This window comes from Mytilus trossulus, chromosome 2, assembly GCF_036588685.1.
Source record: "Mytilus trossulus isolate FHL-02 chromosome 2, PNRI_Mtr1.1.1.hap1, whole genome shotgun sequence".
Taxonomy (NCBI): Eukaryota; Metazoa; Mollusca; class Bivalvia; order Mytilida; family Mytilidae; genus Mytilus; species Mytilus trossulus.
In genome coordinates, this window is record NC_086374.1 from 40,615,666 (window position 1) to 40,626,350 (window position 10,685).

Here is a 10,685-nt window from a genome sequence, read left to right on the forward strand (position 1 = left end):
ACTCTCTCAAGAGACCAAAATGACACAGAGATTAATAACTATAGGTCACTGTACGGCCTTCAACAATGAGCAAAGCCCACACTGCATAGTCAGCTATAAAAGGCCCCGAAATGACAATGTAAAACAATTCAAACGAGAAAACTAACCACCTTATTTATGTATTTCGGTTAAACAATTGGACTTATTGTACAAAGTGTGAATAACCTTAAAAATGGAAATTGATTTCTCATTATATATTATGTAGGCAAACAGCATATAACATAAGTAAGTTAAGGTATGGCAATTACTACAGAATTCTAACTCAGATGAAAACAAGTGAAACTGTGAGCTACTGCTCACTGATGATACCCCCGCCACAAGTGGATAATATTAATAGTGTAAAAATATGCAAATGTTCGGTAAACAGGAAGTTGTTGAGTGATGAATCTGAAAATGCATCACACAGTATAGCTGACTTATATAAATCCTGAAACCAAATTTCAGAAATCCTCGTATTGTAGTTCCTGAGAAAAATGTGACGAAAATTTTCAACTTGGCTAACATGTGTAAAATCATACAAGTGTTCGGTAAACAGGAAGCTGTCAAGTGATCAATCTGAAAACTCATCACACGGTATAGCTGACTTAGATAAACCCTGAAACCAAATTTCAGAAATCCTTGTATTGTAGTTCCTGAGAAAAATGCGACGAAAAATATTCATGGGACGGACGGACTGACTGACGGAAGGACAGACAGAGGTAAAACAGTATACCCCCCCTTTTTTGAAGCAGGGGTATAATTATAACTATCAAATTGTGAAACTTGTGTCTACAATTTTTCATAAAATATTAGAATGCAAATGATTTCAAACATACACTTTTATCACTTAGATAGATGGTTAAATAAAAGAAAGTCTATGGGAGGTATGTATGTAAGTGTAGCTAAATATGTCTTGTATAATTGGCAAAACATTTCATTTGACATTTGAAACTGTAAGCAAACTTATCCAAACTCTGTTTTACTGGACCATACAATACAACAGATTTTTTTCAAAATTTACAGGATTTACTTGCTTCTTTACATTTAAAATTTCAGAATATTACACAATTTCACTTCTTTCTATAATATGTTTGCCATTATGAGCAATATACATTGCTCCTTGGACCAAGTTCATTTTTATCTGAGTTTTGTCTGGCACATTGACATCCTGTGGAATCACTGTACCTGATATCATCATGTTGATTCCTCACTTTAGACTGTAACAGGGAAAGTTTTTCAAGTAGTTCTTCACGTTCCCTGTTACCATGAGCCAGACTGTCTCGTAGATAATCCTCATTTTCTTCCATCTGAAATAAGAAGCAAAAAAATTTATACTTCATTATATTAAACACTTTAGCTTCTAATGATAGGATATCAATTATTCATAGAACGCTTACTGCTTACATACATACTGCAACTTTAATCAAATTGGAAATTTGAATCTGACGAATTTCACAGGAATTTTTCCCTTATATGCAAATTGTTTTTTTGGTGTTTATTTTTCATGCATGGAGGTTGAATCCAGTTATGATATTATGTGATCGCTTATTGTTTAACATCTGTTTTTATCTAAAAGTCATTAAAGCTGTCATAATTCTGTCATTCTGTCCTGTACATGAAGCAGAAACCTTATTCAGAAGTTTCAAGATGATTTAATTTCTCAGGAATAAAATGTTCATTTGAAATTAGCATGAAGAAGACCAAATGGTCCAGAAAAGTAATAACTCAAAATAATAATGCTTGTGACTTATTTTCGAAAAAGAATTGTTTATTTTGTACTTTATACTCATGTTGCACATGTCCTGTTCCTGAATGTAAAAAAACATTTGAAAGAAAATCTATAACACAAGTATTCTGGTAAATATATTCAAAATGTGAAACATAATTTTCTAGTTAACCTTTTTAATCTTCTCTTTTGTCTTTTTCTGATAATCTTCCAGCATCTCTTGTGATTCTAACAGGTTTTGTAAAGCTTCATCCCTCTGATTTTCAGTACTGTAAATTGAATTAAAAGAATGTAAGTTTTGAAAAAAATATAACATAACAAATTCTGCCAGAATGCAATTGACATTTTTTTTTATATTTTTTTAGAGTATTTTCTTCTCAACTTACCAGTAGTCTAAATTGAAAATTTGCCCAACATTTAAAACATAACCAGTGACTAAGTCTTCAATTAATTTTAATCTATATTATTGCCTGATCAGTAAACAATTGTTCCTTTTAGTTTGTGCAAGAAAAATGTATTTTTCCTTCATTATTCTGAACATAAAATAGGCGGTTAATTTTCTTGTTTGTATTGTTTGTCATTTCAGTGCCCTTTAAAGCTGACTGTTTGGTATGGACTTTGCTTATTGTTGAAGGTGGTATAGTACCTATAGTGTATAAATAAGGTGTTTATTTCTGTGTCATTTTTCTCTTGTGGAAAGCTGTCACATTGGCAATCATACCACATCTTCATTTTTATGTTGTGAAATTTGAACATTAATTTACTACTGCCTATATCTCATGAGTTTGATTATTAGTTTTAAATGGAAAAAGAAATAAGAAAGAAATGTACATATTATTCATTTCATATATAAAACAATTACTCTTTTGTAAAGTAATTAAACCTGTTATTGCTACAATAATGTAAATATGTTCCCCATATGAATATTACACAAGAATCTCACATTTAACATTGGATTTAGGACTGACTACATTTTAACAGGGCAAATTATCTTTATATGCTGAAAAACTGCATGGAAGCTCAGATTTGAATTTGAGTCAACCCAAAAGATGACATGGCAGAAGGATACCCTTTCTCTGACTCAAACCCAGATTAAGAATAAGAAAAACAACAACCTAACAATTAATGAGACTTTAAATACAAATATCTACTTTTTATTGATATCAAATAAAAGATTTCAATGTTAACATAATTACTAGCTTTCAATAATTAATTACCTCTTTCTCTTTTTTCTTTCATCAGATAGTTCTGATCTGAATTCTTCAATATGATTTTCTAAATCTTTAATGCTTTGTTTGTTTTCATCAAGTTGTTTTTGACTTCTGTCATATCTCTCCTCAGCATCCCTGAAACAAAAACATTTTCAATAACTTAAATAACTTATTGCAGACTTATTTCACTTGAAAATAATATGAATCCTGTACATTTGTGTACTATATAAAGCGAGCTATAAAATTCTTTACAATTTTATTTTTTTAAACATTGGTTTCATCTCTATTCTGTTAACATTTTTCTTATTTAAGATTCCACAATTTTAGTTTATTAAATCCATTTTTCAGAAGAAAATAACCATAAAAATTGATAAAATTGCAAATGCCTGTTTCAGCTTTATACATATGTATATGCTGAGTTTTATGTGTTTATTTTTATATGACTGATATACTTTCACAATTTATATATTTTACTTCAATGGGTCAACTAATCGGTTTAAAAATTATTACAAGTTATAACTTAGAATGAAATTCAGTCAAATATTTGTACAAAATGTCTTTAACATGAATCTAGTTTTATATATATGTTCTATTTGGATTCTAGTAGCTACCAATTTCAAGTACATATTAAAGTCATCAGTTAAAAGAAAATATGTTTACGATTGGATAATGTCTGCTCTGTAGAATCTTTAATATTAGGAGTATCACCTGCACTATTGTTTATAAAAAAAAAAAGTCTAATAGCACTACTCAAACGATTAAAATAATGTGTGTTCCAATTTTGTGTTATCACTTATACAGGACAAGATGGTCAATATGTATGTAGACCTAAAAGGCCTATGTACAAATGATGTATGTATAGTTTTATCTCAATGACAAGCATTATACTTTGAATAGTCTCAATGACAGAGCAGTAGTTTAAATAATATGATTCCAGCAAAAAATTACATACCTGTTACAAAAAGAATTTGGTGAAATGCTTAAATGTTTATATCATAACAACAAAATACAAGAAAATATAAAACCTAAACACAGTGTCAGTTAAAAATTATATGAAAAAAATAGAACCCCTTATAAAAGTTTGTTGGTTCATCACTAAAGGCTTATTTCTAGAGGTTTCAAACAGATCCATCTGACATAGATAGATGCTATTAGAAACAATCCATTGCTAAATCATGCACAGCTGCTGTACCCTTAAAGGCTTATGACCAACCTAAGAGCTGAATCCTGGGATTCTGTTTCAGCTTGCAATCCTGTTATTCTATCCTCTAAATCTGGAACTTGTTCCCTGAAGTCATCTAACTCCTTGCTTAGCTCCTGTACCTACACAAGACAAGAACATTCACAATATATATATAATACATTTCTCTTTACCGGTAATCAAATAAAACATGCTTTTTTTTAATATCCCTGTTAAAGTGTATCAAACCATATGAACTGTGATTTTCTGTTTAGTATATAAATAATAATACCCACCTTTTTGTTTCTAAATAATAATAGTGGCTATTGACAATTTTTGTACTTATAGCTTTAAGTTTAAATTTGTGAAGTTTTGTGCTGTGACTTTCAGTCCATTTACCCTCCTACATTCCTAAATGATCTTATAATCATCAACAAAAATTATAAAAAAAAATGTTTTATTAAGAAGAAAGAACCAATAAATTTATGAATTTAGTGCTTTAATATATTCAAATTCAAAAATCTTCTCTTCTTACCTTTGATTTAGCACCAAGTAATTCACGACTACATTTTTCTGTCTCCACTAATAATTTCTGATTCTGTAACAGTAACTTCCTGTTAGCCTCTTTCACATTTCTTACTTCTGCTGACTCATTGTTGACCTTTTGATGACCCTCAATTAAGCTGTAGCTGAGTCTTTCATCTTTAGATGTATACTAAACACAAAATTTTCTTTTTATTAGATTTTCATATATCGCACAAACAAGCCCCCATCTGTCAGACTTATAGTTCCTCAAAGAAAGTTGAAATAGGCGTGTAATGGCTGTGTTTTTGGGTGTAAAAAATGTATGTTTCTTTCTACCTAATAAGAAATAAGGAAGAAATTCAAAGATTTTTCTTTTTAATCAGTCAACCCAAACATCTATTCATTTTTCATCTTCCCATTAGCTTTTTAACTTAAATACCCTATATACACAATCATGAATGAATAAAATTGAATGGTAGAATTTCTTGATTCTTGCAATCTACCTCTTCAAATTTAGTTCAAAAGCTAAAAAAAATGCAGTGGAAATATATTTGAATGTTGTAATATAATTCAACCTCTATTTTCTGTTTGGCTTTGAGGAGATCATTTTTGAAAGGCAAGAGACACTCATCACTGAATGCTAGTCTTAGGTGTAGCACTGTGAAAAATGTTTGAATCAACTCTTCATGAAAACTAAGTTTGGTCCTTACTTTTGACCCTATCTTCAAAGCTATGTCATGTACATACCTTTGGTTTACTAGGAGTACTGGATAAAGGATTGACTCTTTCAAAGCCAGCATAAGAAGATTCAGGCAGTGTAGCTAAACCAGAGGCTATGCTGTCTCTGTCATCTTGTCTATTATCTGGGTACTGAAGTAGCTCATCCATTGTCAATGGAAATAGTCTGTCTGGGTGACTTGCTACTGTACTTATACTTTCAACATCATCATCCTCACTAAAAACAAAACAAGTATAAAAAAAATATTTTTTTAAATAGATGTTATTTAGATTCAGGTTTGAGACCTTTTTTTATAATAGTTTTGCATATAAATATTATAATCGTATAAATGATACATTGTATATCTTTATTTAATAAATAAAATAACTTATTCTCAAGTTATTTGAATCTAGTTTTTCAGAAAATACTTAACTTTTGTCATCTATGTGTGAACATTTCTTATGAATTTACAACCACTATTAAATAGACAACATATATACATTCAGTGATTGTTGATTGAACACTTTGGCTGCTAATTGACTTTTGAGTTAGGTGTCTTTGTTTACTGAATATGTCCTTGATAAAAATATTAGAATAGATGTTTACATCCTTTGCATTTTTTTAACAATGTTACATTTAAAGATACAAATATAGCTGTCCTATTTGGTAATAAGGGCTTCCAAAACTGTTGACCTGGTTACTAAATTATATTTTTGACTTGTTTACTAAACCTGGACCAGGTAAACCACACCTATTGCCATTTTAAAATAATTCAGAAAAAATTAAAATGTAAGCGATCTCTTCACGGTGTATCTGACTTTTTGCCTTAAACAGCAACATGATCAATAATCATGTTAATTATTATCAAAACAAACCCTACTTTAATACCTTCTCATTACAATCAAGGGTTAATTAGCTGTCTGACCGGTGCTTTGCTTTTGCGTCAAAAAAATCTTTCATTTGTGCCACAAACAATCCCATGTTGTTATAGCATATCCCTTTTGTGGTCTTTCTAAGGACTTATTTTAGATTTCAGAGTAAGATACCAAGGTTTTGGTTGTACCTGTGATGTTCATTATGACTGTGTTTTCCACACTATAGCTACATGTAGATCATTTGCAAAGGTACAGCCCAGATAGCTAGATTATTAATGATCTAAAATATGACAGTGAATATTTTTATAGTTTTGCTTAGTTGCAGGGTTAGTTATTAAGGGGCTATGTCAATTAAGGACTGATCGTCACCCCAATAGATTTACTTTTTGGGACCTGATACCATTAGCCTCGAATTCTAGTCAAATCGGCACCTGGTTAAATCGGCACTTGGTCAATTTGACAAATTGGCACCCAGTATAGTCAAATCGGCACCTAGTCAAATTGACACCTGGTTAATTCGGCACTTGATGTAGTCAAATTGGCACCCATGTTAAATTTGTTTAATATATTTTTGGTTTTTGTACAAGTTATAATTTTTTTGACACACATTTTCTTACACCAGGTGATACAAGTTTATCTTTAAAAATGTTCTAGTTCAATCTTTAAATTCAAATTTATATACTTTAACCTAACATTTTGTGCTATTATCCTTGTCCCCACAATGGAAATGAGGATACCTAATGGTTTAAATTCTAATTTTAATTTTCTCCTGATACCACATATATCCATAAAAAGTCTTTTTGTATCATATACATGTAGTTGTGAAAATATGACAGAAATATGCAAAACAAAAGCCGGTGTTACATTGTGTTTTTTTTCACTATGTACTTGATTAAAATTATTAATTAATTGATTAGAAAATTTATCAAAACATCAGTCACATAATGTTGAGAAAACTTTAAATGATTAACCTTTGTATTTTTACTGCTTGTTCATCATCATGAAGTTGATGCTTTTTTACATGTTATGTATGATAAATCCAACCCCCAAAATAGATCATAATCGAATTTATACATTTTTAGAATTATTTATATATATCTCATTCTGGGATTATTATGCTAGTATACTTAAATTACTATAACTTAGCATAATAGTCCCAGTCCCATATATTATATCAAATATTATTGGATGTCGAATTTACTTTAAATAGGTGCAGATTTGACTAGATGCCGATTTTACCAGGTGCCGATTTAACTTTTGCTATGGGTGGCGATTTGACCAGGTGCCGATTTGACTTGTACCCTTTAATAGCCTCATGCATGTGTTGTTGGGATTTGGATCTCCCATATAAAACATTTAAAATAAACTGGTGTAAACAGTTAAATAACCTATTGATTTTATTTACTTACTCAAATCTATTTTTCTCTCGATTTTCAATTTTTGAAAGCTTTTTCAAGTTTCTCTCTGTTTCTAACAGACGCCTGCGAAGGTCATGCACATTGTGCATCAACAGAGCTTGCGGTTCAAAGCTATCCATAATTTATGTTCTTCTTATTGAAGCTTAGTGAAGAACTGTTATATTTTGTTTGTGATTTCGGTTAATTCATATAACACATGGCGGTATTATCATTGTTTACATTTTGCAAAACAGGCCGAAACATGCAACTCTACAAATTAAATTGTGTGTTCAATAGAAACATATGCCTTTCAAATGTTGAAGGTTTGGTAGCTGTTTGTTGTGTAATAATATTCTGTTTTATAAAATTATAACCAATTTTGCGTTTTACACCACATGCATCAACTTCACATTGATTTAAATATTTCTAAATTCGCGTTTTTCGCAGATTGGCTACCAAAACAATCTTCAAAATTCATATCAATGAAACGTTTACGATGAGCAACTTTTATGATATTGTTTCAAGCGTCAAAATGAACGGGGGAAATCTGAAACCCAACATTTATTTAAACATATATAAACCCAAAACCCCCTAATTTGTCTACGTTTGAAAATGCCTGTACCAAGTCAGGAATATTACAGTTCTTGTCCATTCGTTTTTGATACGTTTCGTTATTTGATTTTGCCATGTGATTATGGACTTTCCGAATTGATATTCCTCTAAGTTCAGTATTTTTGTGATTTTACTTTTTTTGGCACGTTCCTAAAAAAATAATCTTTCAGTTGATTTCCTTTAAAATTGATTATTGTTACAGAAGAAAATCGATATGTTATAGAAGAAAATAATACAACATTAAAAATTCTTTTATTTCGATGCTGTGAAAGAGGGTCGAAATATACCAGAGGAGGACACTGAGTCATACTCATAGAACGAAAACAAAATGACAAAGCCATGGCTAAAAATAAAAATGTAAAAACAGACAAATAATAGTATACATGACACAACATAGAAAACCAAAGACTTAGCAAAACGAACCTCACCAAGAGCTGGGGGTGGTCTCAGGTGCTGCGGAAGGGTATAAAGCATATCCTGCTCCACATGTAGCACCCGTCGGGTCACAGTGCTCATCCCAGTTATTACAAACCCGGTACCTAAATAGTCTAATTCGTAAGGTCACATTCATGAAAAGGAAAGGGGATTGTAGTTACGACGTAAGGAACATATCCGATATTATCTGTGAAACGGTTATTTCATAATGGTCAACCAACAGCGTCTGTAAAATTTACGAAGTGGGATGTTTTCAACTTTACCATTTGGAACTCTTGGTTTAATAGTATTATGTGAGCAGCAACCCTCTAGTCTATCAATGAAATCATGATGGGAAATACAAGCACAGAAATCTTGTATCAATTGGGAGATATATACTCCGTATGCAGGCGCTGCTGGAATAACATTAATGTTGCTAATTAGAAATGGAAAGTTCACAATTGGAAATCTGAAATCGTCTCTTTTGTCGTAAAGTTTTGTTTTCAACCGCCCCTCATTGTCAATTTCTCGATGAAAGTCAAGATATGAGGCCGACTTGACTGTATCTGTTGTATCCTTTATCTTTAGTTCGACGGGATAGACGCGTTCAACAAAGTCACCAAGTTTTTAATTATTTATTGAGAGAACCTCGTCTATATTATAGCGGAAAGAAAGTTCAAGGATATTGCTAAATTCTTATCTTTCTTCCTAGGAAGTTCCTGTATGAAGTCAACCTCATAATAATAAAGATATAAGTCGACAGGAAGAGGGGCACACTTGGTTCCAATTTGAATGCCGAGTCTGTTGATAAGTTTTTACACGTAACCAAAATATGTTGTCAATCAAAAAATATAGCATCTTTCAGAGTGGTCCCTTTACAAAGTAGGATTTATCCCTCCCTAAGCTAAGATACTTGTATCTACGTTGACCATTATTTTTTATGAAACAAAGCAATACCAACTCTTTCAATTTGTTCTTAAGTTTGTAATGTGGAATACTTGTGTAAAGTTTAGAAAAGTGTACTGTGAATTCATTATTATTCGTTGGACACTAATTTTTGTTGCTTTCGTGGGTACATGCAGTGAACCACGATCGAAATTAAATGTTCAACGAATAACACATTTTCTGTAGGCTTATATGTACACTTCGGCAAAACCACAAAATTAGATATCCACGGTTATGCAGGTTTTCCGTAATCCACGAAAATTGGGCCATAATGAATAATAGGTTTGTTTGCCCAAACGCTACCTACCCAGATACAATCTAATTAAAAACCGATCTCTCATGCTCCCGTTTTCTGATATGTCGCGACATATCAGAAAACGGGAGCATGAGAGATCGGTTTTTAATTAGATTGACCCAGATAAGTAATACTATTGCAAGATGAAATAGTCTTAGATTGTATGTATCTTAAAAGATCTTTCGATTTTTTTAGTATCCACATCTGCTTCACGACACCTCTAGAATATTCAGTTTCACAATAACTTTGAAGCCCAGCTTTGATTGCTGATAAAATAGATGTTAATAATTTAGATAGAGGTTTCGTGGAGCACTTGATAGACCCAGCAATATACTGTTGTCTGTAAGGACACTTATGGAGTTTAGGTATCCAATACAGTGATGAAAGATCCAGCTCTTCATCTTAGGTTGAAATTCCAAAGGAACATAGAATAGACCCTATGATTAGTATAGGATTTCCTCTGTGGTAAGTGTTGTGAGCGTATATGTTGAGTTTCCAACTGAATTGTCAATACCTAATGCATTTATCAAGCAGTTTAAGTAATGATATTTACACACAAAAGCGATATTGTTTGGGACTTTATCTGCGGGTACAACAACATATTTGTCATTGAGGTAGGACAAGTGTTTTGCAATATTTGGGTCTTTAAAAATTGACATTGCGTGGTATTGATAGACCCATTAAATTTCTTAATTCGGTTATTTAGTTTCTTTACAATTATAAAATAAAATTGAGATTGGAAGTGGGGAGTATGTCAAAGAGACAACAA

General features: G+C 31.5%; 1 protein-coding gene across 2 annotated transcripts in view; it reads right to left on the reverse strand.

The window, feature by feature from the left end:
• Positions 1-8,134, reverse strand: part of LOC134707229 (coiled-coil domain-containing protein 18-like) — a 30,539-nt gene extending 22,405 nt beyond the window's left edge. For both annotated transcript variants that reach the window (XM_063566824.1, XM_063566823.1), the window contains exons 1-7: positions 7,663-8,134; positions 5,408-5,615; positions 4,671-4,850; positions 4,169-4,278; positions 2,962-3,090; positions 1,917-2,013; positions 1,204-1,325 (exon numbers count right to left, since the gene is read on the reverse strand). In XM_063566824.1, the coding sequence (XP_063422894.1) occupies positions 1,204-1,325; positions 1,917-2,013; positions 2,962-3,090; positions 4,169-4,278; positions 4,671-4,850; positions 5,408-5,615; positions 7,663-7,790 (974 nt within the window). In that variant the 5' untranslated portion in view covers positions 7,791-8,134. The remainder of the gene's footprint in view (positions 1-1,203; positions 1,326-1,916; positions 2,014-2,961; positions 3,091-4,168; positions 4,279-4,670; positions 4,851-5,407; positions 5,616-7,662) is intronic.
• Between the last annotated feature and the right edge of the window lie 2,551 nt (positions 8,135-10,685).